Source organism: Malaya genurostris, chromosome 3, assembly GCF_030247185.1.
Source record: "Malaya genurostris strain Urasoe2022 chromosome 3, Malgen_1.1, whole genome shotgun sequence".
NCBI classification, from domain to species: Eukaryota; Metazoa; Arthropoda; class Insecta; order Diptera; family Culicidae; genus Malaya; species Malaya genurostris.
Window position 1 is genome coordinate 174,180,594 of NC_080572.1, and position 14,134 is coordinate 174,194,727.

At 40.1% G+C, this 14,134-nt stretch overlaps 1 protein-coding gene across 5 annotated transcripts in view; it reads right to left on the reverse strand.

Moving 5' to 3' along the window:
• Nucleotides 1-14,134, reverse strand: part of LOC131438139 (uncharacterized) — a 324,280-nt gene that overhangs the window by 84,742 nt on the left and 225,404 nt on the right. For all 5 annotated transcript variants that reach the window (XM_058607961.1, XM_058607960.1, XM_058607959.1 and 2 more), the window contains one exon: nt 2,117-2,187. In XM_058607961.1, the coding sequence (XP_058463944.1) occupies nt 2,117-2,187 (71 nt within the window). The remainder of the gene's footprint in view (nt 1-2,116; nt 2,188-14,134) is intronic.

Here is a 14,134-nt window from a genome sequence, read left to right on the forward strand (position 1 = left end):
AGTCGGACACAACACAGCTGTTCGACGAATTGTAAAGCATTGTGCTCGCTGTGTAAGATTGAAGGGGAAAACAGCGACTCAATTGATGGGAAGCTTACCAGTGCCTCGTGTGATTGCAACTCGTGCTTTCACTCATGTTGGCGTAGACTACGCAGGGCCGTTGAAGATCCATGCTTCGTGCGTTCGTGGTGTCAAAACGACAAAGGGATATTTAGCGGTATTCGTGTGCTTATCAACAAAAGCCATTCATCTGGAGGCAGCTAGTGATTTATCTACAAGTGTGTTCATTGCAGCACTAAGGCGATTTATTTCACGACGTGGATATCCAAATGAGATTTGGTCGGATAATGGCACAAATTTTGTTGGTGCTGACCGTTGGCTCCAGGAGATGTCTGCTGCACTTTCGTCTGGAACGTCAAGGGTTAGTCATTTTTTGTCAAATTTGGGCATCAAATGGATATTCAACCCTCCATCATCACCGCACCGTGGAGGAATTTGGGAGGCGGCGGTCAAGAGCGCCAAGAAACATCTGGTGGCAGTTCTAGGAACATCAGCGATGACTTACGAAGAGTTAGCAACGATTTTGACGCAAGTAGAAGCCTGTCTAAATTCCAGGCCTCTTTGTCCGCTTTCTAGTAATCCTGACAGTTACGAAGCACTGACTCCCGGGCATTTTATTGTTGGTCATCCGATGAATCTTATTCCTGAACCCGATGTCCGGAAGGTTCCTACAAACCGTTTAGATCAATGGCAGCTTATGCAAAAACATACAGCTGAAATTTGGAGGCTATGGCAAGACGAATATTTAACTAGTTTACAGCCCAGGACGAAATGGCGTGTAACAGAAGAGAACGTAAGAGAAAATCAACTCGTGCTTGTGAAGAATGAAAACACACCTCCTACCCAATGGGAGATGGCGCGTATCGTCAAGGTGCATCCGGATTCAACTGGAGTCGTTCGGACAGTTACTTTGCGACGTAATCAGACGGAGTATCTTCGCCCCATTCAGAAGATATGTTTGTTACCAGTCGATTGAGGCGTGTTGCCTCAAGGCGGGGGAGGATGTTTGCATATATTACATCATGTAAATCTTTCTACCATTTATTATTCACCGTGGATTTGACAGTTGAGAGAAAAATGTAACTACGCAATAGTTAGAACTGAGACGCAATTCGAATAAAACGTGTTTTGTGATACTACGGGTTTTTTCATAAATTTCCGTTGTCCGTTTGTGGCATCGGTGGTTCCGCGTTGGTGATTCCGAGTTCATCTTTACAGTCCGCTACAAATATTTTAATTCAAAGCATACTGTTGAATCGAAGGTGGGGCATAATGTCCGTTATGAGAAAATTCGTATATCAAAGAAATGGCTTTGTTTCTCTGGATTTTTATGCTGTAAATAGAGACATTACCACTACTAAAAGTTAATTACTAAGTAGCAACCGACCATTTGACATTTTATACGGTTAAAATGTTTGTTTAGTCGACGCAAAACCGGTTAAAATGCTTGTTTAGTCGACGCGAAAAGATAATGTTAGTGATAAAACTTTTGTTTAGAAAAGTCCTAAATACATGAAAAAGGAAGGGGGCGTTTTGGCTAGCAGGAGCGCTTTATAATACTTTCCCCTATCCGCGGTATTGATAGTAAATGTCTACTATATCTAGTGTTGAACAGGAATCTTTTCAAACGAACCTTTAAATCTGAAGAAGCTACTCGAAAAATGGCATCATATTACCAACATTATCACGCACACGGTATAGATGTAAGGTGTACATAACACAAAAGGACAGCAATGAGAAAGTGTCCTTCGAATGTCGTCTTTCTCGTCGGTGACATACGGCATATACAAGAGCTTCCTAATGCAGGAAAAAGGGGAAAACTCTGAAACGGTACTTTGATGTCAGGAGAAAACAGTCACTTCATACAAAGAATTTTGCCTCAACATTGTAAAAAAATTATACCCTCGTACATGACTTGTAACACGGTTAAGGCTGCTGTGTTTTACTGCTTCACAGTACACTCCCGAGGGGGCACATACGAAGGATAATGGAAAAGGCTGATGTGCTTGGCGTATATTCGGGAGTTAATTTTACATGGCAAATTGAATTTTCTTACCCGGTATCGGTAGCTGGAGTTTAGTACGTAAACGCTGTTCTTGTTGCACTGCACCAACATCTCGTCCATTTCTGGAATGATATAAAAAAATGGTAGATTAGACTCACTTACAATTTACATATGTCGTGGTTTTCATCGAACTTGTTAATTATGCTTTATTTTGTTTCTTTTTATGTTTGGATAGATCACGCGATAATTAACTGAATTGATTGAGTGCCACACTTGCACATTTCCTCTTGGCTTAAAAAACGAATGGTCTGCACTAATGTCTCTATCAATTTGAGTTCAAACGTACGTTTAATCTGGTTTTGGAATGGTCTGCTACCTCATTATAAAGTGCCAGTTTGTTTTAGTGCTCAGTCTCGTTTGATGAGTGCAGAAGAGAAGTTGATCAAATATTTTTTGCTTTTCTCATATAGAAGGGTTATGCAATCACTGTGAAAACCGACTTTTGAATGGTGGCCCGGAGGGCCGAGGGTCATATACCATTCAACTCACAAAATGTCGGTGTGTGTAAGAGGGTATGGCTGTGTGTATGTGACAAATAATGTCACTCAATTTTCTCTGAGTTGGCTGAACCGATTTTCGCAAACTTAGATTCAAACGAGACCTCTCTGGTCCCATAGTTTGTTGTCGAATTTCATCTTTATCCGACTTCCGGTTCTGGAATTAAAAGGTAATATGTGCGAATCTATGAGAAAAAGCACACTAAATTTTCTCGGAAATATCTTAACTAGTTGTGAAAACCAACTAAAATGCAAATTAAAAGTTTTGAAATTCTATCAAAAGTCCCCGAAAAGTTGATACAAATGCGACTTCCGTTTCCGCATTTAGCGCGATTAGTGGAAAGTTTTCAATTTCATGAGTTTTGCTCACAAGCGATGGCGAAATGAAGTCCAAATTTTAAAACTGTATAATTTCAACAATGAGAAATGTTAGTTTAAATAACTAATACTACTCAAAGCACAATAAATATTAAGCTGGCGAGTTCTGATTGGCGGTGATGAAATCGAAATGGTCGACGAGTTCGTGTACTGGGGCTCACTGGGGACTGCCGATAATGAAAGCGGCAGAGGAATATAGAGACGCATCCTGTTAGGAAAACGTGCTTACTTTGGACTACGCAGGACGTTTCGTCGAGCAAAATTCGTTGTCGCACGAAGTTGACTATCTACAAAACTGTGATTAGACCGGTTATCCTACACGGGCACGATTCCTGGACAATGCTTGTTGAGGATTACCGTGCACTGGGCGTTTTCGAATAGACATTGATTCAACCGGTATTAGAAGAAGAAGAAGACATATGCTATGTCAAACAAGATTTTTTGTCACTATTTGTAATTTGCGTAAATGTATGGACTTTTATTTTTAGTGCTTTTTGATGGAAACCACGTGTGACTTTGTCAGTAGTTGATGCCATACTAGTTAACGGTTGAATCTGTTCGCTGATGGAGGGAGGAATTGGCACTCTGAGAATGTACGAGATTTACTATCACTAATGTATTCATGTGTAATGTATGACTTTTCAGGTTGGTCAACCCACAGAATCATGTATTTCCGGGGTAGTTCTACCCGTCATTCCGAACGTGATGGAAATTTGTATGTGTCTACCTCTGAATTCAGTATGAAACAGCTGTCCGAAAAATATGAGTGAATGGCATTATATGCGGTTTGTTCCGAAAGGTATTTAATTTTTACTTGAGAATTGTGGTATCCAACATGATGGATAAGATAAATGGCTAATCGTCCGATTTATGAAGCTGAAACGCTGGATAGCGATTCTGGATATAATTCGAAACACAATAGTTTAAACAGGTAATCGTAATTTTTTTTCAAGATAAGAATTTAGAAAACTTCTTACTTTTGGAGGATTAGCTAATCCAACAAAAGTAAGAAGTTTTCTTAATTCTTATCTTGAAAAAAATTACGATTACCTGTTTGAACTATCGTGATCAACCATAGCGTTGTACAATTTATATTACTCATTTAGAAAATTTCACAAGATTTGACAATTTTTTGCCACATTTCCATCAGCTCATCGTTCGCCGTAATTTCTCTTTTGTGAACTTACTTGTTATGTATAACGAAGGAAAGAAACTAGTATAACGAGTGAATTGTTTCAGCTAAAGATTGCATTGATTTTCGTTGCAATACTATGTGACGTTATCGTTATTGACTTTAACAGGGAGGACGCTCCAAGACCATTTTCAGAATTTGATACTGAATTTTTTGAAGCGTTTGGTACTGCATAAAGCATACCCAAAAATTCCACGCTTTTCTAATTTACAAAGTGGCTGCAATTTGACAGTAAATTGTCATTGATTATCCAATTTACAGAAGTTTGGTAAATGTAAGCTGAAACACTTCAAACTATATTTTTTTCCATACTCGGTTATTATTTGTGTTGCCGCTGCAACGTTTTACCACCTTTCTCGTAGCAGATCAAACACGCTGTCTGTGTGAATAATCAGCTGTAGCTGTAATATATATTTCTAAGTTCAACGCTTTCAAGGTGTATAAATTACTTACAATTTTTAGTGGTATATATCAATTCTTAGATTCAATCCAATTTAACTTTACTATAGTTTAGGTTAAGTTCATTCGAGTGGCCTGAAGATAGGTTAAGTAACTAGTTAATAATAATTTATGCATGAAAAATAGATGCACGCCTTACAAATTCACGCTTTATAGCTCACGTTTTATATTCCACCTTAATACAAATTCAATTAAATGAGGACAAATTAAATAATAATGATTTTACACTGTTCTATCTATCTGAGATCTTTATCCGACACGAGATGCTACTACAATGCCGTTTTCTACCTGTCTCCTATTCCCGCTTTTTCTGTCGTTCTGATAACGGGCGTTTATTGCTTTTGATTAGACAATCTGATCCTATCTTGGAGGGTCGTTCGCAAACGATGTACTCTCTATCTCGCTTGATGACGTCGCAACACTCCGGCCCCCGTAAGACTGTGCTTCAGGAGCAGTTTTACTAACTTCCAGTATAGCGAGATGAACCACTGCTCTGCGGAAAATTCCTTTAGCTGTTTGCACAAAGGCTTGACGAAAACGTCCATCCGGTCCAACAATTGTTTTCTCCACTCGCTCACGCATCCATCCGCTTCTCTTAGCTCCATCCGTCAGCATCACCAGATCGCCTACTTCGATTGGTTTCGTTTCCTTAAACCACTTGGTTCTCTTTGTGATCACCGGTAGGTATTCGTTGACCCATCGGTGCCAAAAGAGGTTTAAGCGATGACGCATCTGGTTCCAGCTTCCTCTCAGCGCCTTGCCGGTCGTATGTTCTGATGAACACGGTTGTTTCGCTCCACTAGAACAACCGAGCAAGAAATGGTTCGGTGTTAAAGCTTCCTGATCTGGTGAGTCTAGAGGAATGTACGTTAGCGGTCGTGAATTCACCATTCCTTCTGCCTCGATCATAAATGTTAATAAACTTTCATCGTCTAATTTGCCGTCTTCAACTACCAGTGACATTGCCGATTTAATTGATCTTACCATCCGCTCCCAACATCCTCCCATGTGCGGGGATAATGGAGGGATGAATAACCATTTCGTGTCAGTACTAGTGAACGTGTCTCCCAAGTTCAAGTTGATTCGATGAATTTGATCACGAAGGATTTTCTCTGCACCATGAAAATTCGTTGCGTTGTCGGTATAAATTTCCGTTGGGGAACCTCTCCTACATACGAAGCGTCGGACCGCTTTGATACACGCTTCAGTAGTAAGATTGTGTACTACCTCCAGATGAACCGCGCGGATGGTGAGACACGTGAAAAGAGCTATCCATCGCTTCACTGAGCTGCGTCCTTGACGAACCTGAAGTGGGCCAAAGTAATCTAGGCCAACGTAGGTGAACGGTTTTACAAAAGCCGCCAGTCTTGCGGATGGCAAGGGCGCCATTTTCGGGGTCATTGGTTTTGCTCTTTGTATCCGACAATGTTGGCACGTCTTTTTCGTTTTTTTACTAATGCTCGGAGATGTTGGATGAAGAAACGTTGTCTTATCTCATTTACAACCGTCTCTTGATTGCGATGGTGATACTTGTTGTGATAAAAATCTACTATGAGCTCGGTAATAGCATGATTTGATGGTAGAACGACGGGAAATTTAGTCTCATATTGAACGTATTCACAATTTTCTATTCTTCCATCTAAGCGAATAACTCCTTGATCATCCAAACAGGGTGGGTATGTGAGAAGAGGGCTCGATTCAGTTAACGGTAGTTTTTCTCTAAGTCGGCCCATTTCCACTGGATAGGCATCCCATTGAGCCGTTTTCCATAAAACGACTTCGGCCGCTGCCAACTCCTCCTGAGTCAGTGATGTGGTAACTGCATTATTACTTCGGTTTTTACATTTCAAATGATTTACAAAGCGAAGAACGTAAGCCGTTGTTCGTAGTAGTCTGGTCCATTTCGAGAAACGTGTGACATCGATGATTGGCTCTGAAATTTCCCGACTGTGATGAATGTGGCAAAAATGATTTTCGCCGGCGTCTTTATTTTGAGCACATTTCTCTGTCGGCCAGTCCTCTTCTGGTTTATATAAGAATTCGGGAGCGGTAAACCAACGACTTTTCGTATTCAAGCAAGGTCCGCTACCCCACTTCGTTGCTTCGTCGGCAACATTAAATTGACTTGGTACCCACCTCCAGGATTTGGTGTTGGTGAGCGTTAATATCTCTCCAATGCGATGTGCTTCAAATTGCCTGTATTTTCTGTGATTAGATCGTATCCAGGACAGTACGATGTTCGAATCGCTCCAGAGGACATCTTTATCAATCGAGAGCTGATGATTGTCATGTACAAATTTTGCAACGCGAGCTCCAAGTAACGCGGCGTTTAACTCCATACGAGGTACCGAAATCGGTTTCAAGGGTGCCACCTTGGTTTTCGCAGTGACTAAAATGCAGCTGATCTCATCGTTCTTGTAGGTTACTCGAAAATAAGCAGCACAGCTATATGCGATTTCGCTAGCATCCACATATACATGTAACTGAATATTCTTAATCATCATTGTTGGAAATTTGATGTAACTACGAGGTATGCGGACACTTTCGACTGATCGTAGCAATTGAGTCCACATCTGCCACATAATAAAAACTGCATCTGTCACTTTTTCATCCCAATCGATGCCACTGCGCCAAACTTCCTGCATGATAACTTTGCCGTGTACTAATACCGCGGCCAGCAACCCTAAAGGATCGTAGACCGTCATAACACATCTAAGGACTTCTCTTTTTGTCGGACGAGCATCGGTTGTAATCAGTTTCTCGACGTCGTTCCGCATTTTGGTAGCGAATCCCAGCATGTCCTGATCAGCATCCCATAACATACCAAGAACTCGTCCAGTTGTCTCACATGTATCCAAGCTTAAGTTTCTCACGTTCGATACTACTGACGTGGCTTCATCGAAATGTTTCAATAGTTCGTCACTATTGGACAGCCAGTTTCGTAAATCGAATCCTCCCATGCTATGAATCCATTTTACCTCTGAAGATGTTTGAATTGCTTGGTCCACATCATCAAAACTATCTAGATAGTCATCGACATAGTGTCCGTTAAGTATTCCGTCGACTGCTTGAGGATATTGTGATGAAAATTCCGATGCGTTTTTATTTTTTATAAATTGTGCTATACACGGCGAACAGCTAGCTCCAAAGGTGGCTACATCCATAAGGTATGTGGTAGGGGTCTCCGAGGGGTGTTCACGCCATAAAAACCTCTGAGCATGTCGATCCTTCTGACGAATGTTAATTTGGTGAAACATTTCTCGCAGATCGGCGCATACAGCTACTTGTCGCTGTCGAAAGCGAAATAGAACCGCCGGAAGAGGAACGCAAAAATCGGGTCCAGTAAGCAGCATGTCGTTCAAGGAAGTACCATCCGTTTTCGCTGCAGCGTCCCAAATCAGCCTGATTTTATTCGGTTTTTTTGAATTTGTGACTGCCCCTAATGGCAAATACCAGATCCTTCTAGGCTCGGCATCAAGCATTTCAGCATCGGTAGCTGGATGAGCATATTTCTTCTCGGTGTACTCCCTTATTTGACGATGTATATTCTCCTTCAGTAACGCGTCATTTTCCATTCTACGCTCCAGGCAAAGAAGACGTTTATATGCCATGGAATAGTTATCTGGCAATTCAACATAATCACTTTTCCAGAGAAGTCCAACTTCATACTTATGTCCGATTCGCTTGGTGGTGTTTTCCAATATACGCCTTGCGCGTGCGTCAGCTTCAGATTCAATAGTAGCTGTCTGTTTAATACCACAATCTTCCTGTTCAAAATAGGATTTTACTAATTCATGAAGTCGTTGCAATGGTTCGGCACTGTCTTGTTGTTTCATATGGAGGAAAAAATGTTGCTCGGTTTTGTTTAATCCGCCGTATACGCCCCAACCTAAGCGCGTTTTGACTGCCAATGGTTCATGCTCACGACCTTCCCGTGACTTAAGTACCAAAGATATGTGGGCATTGTTCACTCCAATAATAATTTGTGGACTTGCTTTGTAGTAATTTTCGACGGGTAAACCTTTAAGATGAGGATAATGGTGCGCGAGTGCATCGAAATTTAGCGATTGTGTTGGCAGCTGTAGCTCTTTGACAGTTCTGGCTTTCAAAGAGTAAGATTTCGTTTTTTGTCTTCCTGATATGTTAAGGAAAACAATCTGAGAGTCAACTTCTTCCCGTTTAACACTGCCTGTCCACATAAGCGTTAGAGGTTGTCTTGATCCCGTTATGCCGAGCTGTTCGGTTAACGATTCCTCCACTAAAGTTACATCCGAACCATCGTCGAGGAAGGCGAATGTTTCGACCTTGTTATTTTCCCCGTGTAACGTAACTGGTAATATACGAAACAGGAGAGTTGATCCCTGACAATGTGTGTGATTTTCTGCAATTACAGTTGGCACAGTATATTGATTCTTGAACGTTTGATGAAGCAATGGGTGATGTCTGTATTGACACCCCTCGATTCCACAACGATTTGGCGAGAAGCACGGTTTTCGACCATGATTATTGAGGCAAGTGCGGCATAGTTTTTGCAGGTGAATGACCTTCCAGCGTTGGTCGGTGTCCATCGATTTAAACTTAGCACAGTCTCTAACTCGATGTTCTGGCTGTTGGCATACAGGACATTTACGAACATTTCCATTAGAAGTCGAAGGTAGTGATAACTGGTCAATTGTATCTTCGGACTCCAAGATATTCTCCTCGCCTTTATGCGTGTTAAGCGAAAATTTTTCTTTCGGCTTGCCTGCTCTGATAACCTGACTTGCTGCTTTGACTAGGCGCATTAGGTAATCGCTAAAATCTTTCAAATTGGTATCTGTCAAATGGCTTTTATATATTGCCCACTCTAATTTCATATGTCCAGGTAGCTTGTCTTCTAATTTCTGCAACAGTGTTGGGTTGTGGATGTGGGCTAATTGATCTGCCGCCTCTAAATGATCATAAAGACTTTGTACGGTGATTCCAAAGTCAATGATTGTATCTAATCTTTCAGTTCTCGGAGGCGTACAGTTTTCCACTTTCTCTAAGAGTTTCTCAATAATTAGTGCTGGACGGCCATATAACATTTGTAATGTTTCCATTACCTGAGGGACTGCAGCCGGCAATAAAAGACGACTTTTTACTGCGTCTAAAGCTTTGCCTCTTAAGCTGCGTTGAAGTCGGACCAAATTTTCAGCGTTAGTATAACCACACGAATCCGTAGTATTATTGAATTGACTCAGGAATAAAGGCCAATCTTCTGCGCTCCCGGAGAAGACTGGTAGCTCTCGAGCCATAACGTGCCTAGCAGCTAGTTGTTGAGGATTCGGGCCGACAATTGAACGAAAGGGATGGACTGCTGGTGTCGAAGTTATAGATCTATCTGAATGAACATAGGATGGCGGTTTCTGTACTTGACTATCCCGTGCAGTATGTGAGTTCTCATAACGAAATGATTCCGGCGGTGGAATCGTCGATGATAGCCATTCAGAAACGGCGTTTCCGGTATCATTATGATTGTTTCTCTGAAACAAAGCTGTGTTATCCTGCACACATCGTTTCGCTCTAATCGCGTCGAATTTCTCTTTCAAGAATACTCTCTCCAGTGCTTCTTCCTCCTTCAAACGTTGTTTTTCTAGTTCCTTCTCACGAGCCCAGTGTTTCCTACGCAGCGCTTGCTGCTCTTCTAATTCCTGAAGATCTAAGTCTTGGACGCATTCTGTTAAATTCTCACGAGATCGTATGGTTTTACATTTCTCACAAGTCCATCCAACGATCGTACTGGAATTAGCAATTCCGTGTAATAAATACTGATCCGTGCATCGAGCACATTGTACTTGCAGTACCTGCTGCATATTCGAGTTGGTGTCGGATAACTCTGATCGCACATCCATTGATATTTATCAAGGTTAAAAATTCTACAGAATGTTGCCGCTGCAACGTTTTACCACCTTTCTCGTAGCAGATCAAACACGCTGTCTGTGTGAATAATCAGCTGTAGCTGTAATATATATTTCTAAGTTCAACGCTTTCAAGGTGTATAAATTACTTACAATTTTTAGTGGTATATATCAATTCTTAGATTCAATCCAATTTAACTTCACTATAGTTTAGGTTAAGTTCATTCGAGTGGCCTGAAGATAGGTTAAGTAACTAGTTAATAATAATTTATGCATGAAAAATAGATGCACGCCTTACAAATTCACGCTTTATAGCTCACGTTTTATATTCCACCTTAATACAAATTCAATTAAATGAGGACAAATTAAATAATAATGATTTTACACTGTTCTATCTATCTGAGATCTTTATCCGACACGAGATGCTACTACAATGCCGTTTTCTACCTGTCTCCTATTCCCGCTTTTTCTGTCGTTCTGATAACGGGCGTTTATCGCTTTTGATTAGACAATCTGATCCTATCTTGGAGGGTCGTTCGCAAACGATGTACTCTCTATCTCGCTTGATGACGTCGCAACAATTTGTATATGGGATTTGTGAATCAACAAATTTAAAACGTCCATTAATGATTGCTTCACAGTATTTTCATTAGAACTTCAAAGTTTTAGCGTAAGATGATTACATATATTCAGTTCGGAGGAAATCTTGATGGAGCGCATCGTCGCCCGCACTGTGAAAACGAACACGGAATAATCCCATTTCTTCCTTGGTTGCCCCGCGCTTCGTTAAAGTAGCTGCTTTGAAATTGCCCAGTATTTGGTCGAATGGTCAAAATTGCGGACAATTCAGAGAATTCATCAACTAAGAAGGCAACATCAATCTTGTTAGCTGTATACCACTCCAGAACCACCTTGGAGTAGTGGCAGTTGGTCAAATCAGACAAAAAGATGACTTTGTTCCTATGTTTTCGGAAGAACGATAATCCACCATATAAACTTGGAATGACATCGTAGAGAATGAGCCAAATGATTCCGTTTTCAAGCCACAACAGCAAATCACTTGCCAAATCACGGCCTTCTTCGCGAATTCGTCGACAAACACTAACTTTAATCTTTTCGGCACATCCCAACTTTTAGTCACGATGTAAAACTTTTGCCTGAAAACCTGCTTAAAATCAAGTTTGACGTGTGTTTCGTTATCGATCAAAGTACAGCTCTTGTGTTTCGTCGAAACACGGTCGTACAAGAACCTTGCACGAGAACAGAATTAGTCCAGTTTGCGCTCCGGTACATTTCAATAAAGTTGCAACTCAAGTAGGGCAACGGCTCCCTATTTCATCTGAGCTCCTATTTCCATCTCATCCCTTCCCCTCATAACTTTGAACATGAATAATATTTTACAACCTACCGGAAGCAAACTGTGAAATGTTTTAAAATGATTTGAAAAGCTATTGTCACACTTTCCTATTGAAAGAAATGGTTTTAAATTCTTCGGTGATCGTTTTTTTCATATAAAATAAACTCACTTTTCAATTTAGGACACATTTTCGTCTCAAGATTTACAGTTCGTCATGTTTCTGAATATCTACTAATCGATTCCTCTCAAAACATGATCACTATTTCGCACAATTACACTACCATTGAATGCTGGATGACTTCATAAATAGTTATGTTCACTTGCCACTTGTTTAGTTAACGATTAAAAACTTCAAAATTCACCCGACAAGCAATAAAAGTCTTCAAAAATATGAGATGAAAGTTTTTCACTTCGTTCACTTGATTGCGCTTTGTTTTCATCTCATTTGGTTTCGCAAAGTTGCCAAGTTATTTCATAATGTTACAAAACAAAAATTGTTTTCCTTCTTCAAATTATCTTCAAAAAGTATGTTTTTGGTATCCGTGACATTAGTTTAATTATATTATTGATATTAATATTTCAATAAAACTGTTTCGGCTTCGAATATTACCAGAAAGAGCGTGTTAAATACTATTGAAATAACCATTGTGGCAAATCTAGTAGCACTGGTTTCATTCCGCTATACGCCAACATAACGCTGTGAAGTGTGTGTGTGTTTCATCGGCTGTGCACAGAGATGTCAGGTATTTTCATAGCAAATATGTATTACTTTGCATAGAAAGTCTATATCTGTTCTATCTGTTTTCACTAATAAAATGATGTTAAAATATAGTTCTTTAGATCTCCGTAAGTCATTGCCCAAATATAATGAGGAAAAATCCTGATGGGCACGGTTGTATCGTTTGAGTTGTATATCTGGCAGCGGTAAGGCAGTCGGTCACCAGAATGTCTGCAAGCCATATTTTTCCAGCTGGCAGCGTTTAGTCAGCCATCTGGCAGCCATGCGAATGCGGGTGAGAGTGTAATAGTGGAATATTTTGTTTTGATTGCTGTCTCCATTGCTAATTTATAGGATGAATAAAAGATCAACGATAGGATGGATAAAAATCCATTGAGATGAAATTAGGAGCAGAGTAGTGAAAACATCATTAGCTGTTTTATAAATATTAGTTGAATTTTCAAGAAATGTGAATCAATTTTCAACGTGGAGCAAGTCGAATGAAGCAGTAATATGAAATAGTTACAGTGATTTTAGTGGCTAAATCGGGGTTTGAAGGCGACGTCCTTACAAATGAGATGAAATAGGGAGCCCTTACCCTAGATTTTGAGCTTTAGGTCCGCTTAGCGGTTTATAAACTGTTATGCACTGACGAGTGGAAGACGTAGCAGGAAGAAAAAAAAATTTTCATTGGACGATCTTTAAATAAAACTACTTCCGGGGAATGAATGCATCCGAGGTACCATCGTAATGATAATAAACAAAACTGAGAATGTTTGAACATTCCTCATCGATCGGATCATTTAGTGGGATTTACTAAAACTCATGACATTCATGGTTTGAATACACATGACGTGTTTTTCAAAAATTTTATTAGAATATCAACTTAACAATTCTGACAATTCGATATCGAGATACTGTTATTACATTACAGCCGAGGAAAGGAAGCATTCCAGGAACTGTCGTGGCATTAAGAAATTATCCTCCACTTTTTTTCTAAAAACTCGAACAATTCTAATTCATCGCAAAATTCTACGATACATTAAGAGAGCAATGGTCTCAAAAGACAGTGAATTTACATCTTGATGAGGGTGGAAGAATCATAAAGTAAGCATATGAAACACAATTTGATTACCCATTTCGTCATCAGAGGCATAAAAATTATCTGAGTTGAGAGAAGCTATTAAAATGTGAAATAAAATCATCTAAGTTTAAATCACACATAATCCATGGGAATAAGACCTCAATCATTACTGATATTAAGTATCCGAAACTCGAATACATCTACATTCATCGCTATCCTAATGACCTAAATTAATTGTTTTGCTTAAGTGGTGTATGTCAGTCCGTATATTATTACCGAACTCAGTTTCCGGCCATAATAAAACGAACGTGTACATCCGCTTAACATTTCCGATAAATCTTCCTTTCTGTCCTCGGCATGGCAAAACTTATGTCGGTTTGGCCGACCTGGTTGATAATAAACTAATGTCGTTTTCGCTTGATACCAAACCTAACCCAGTTTCCAC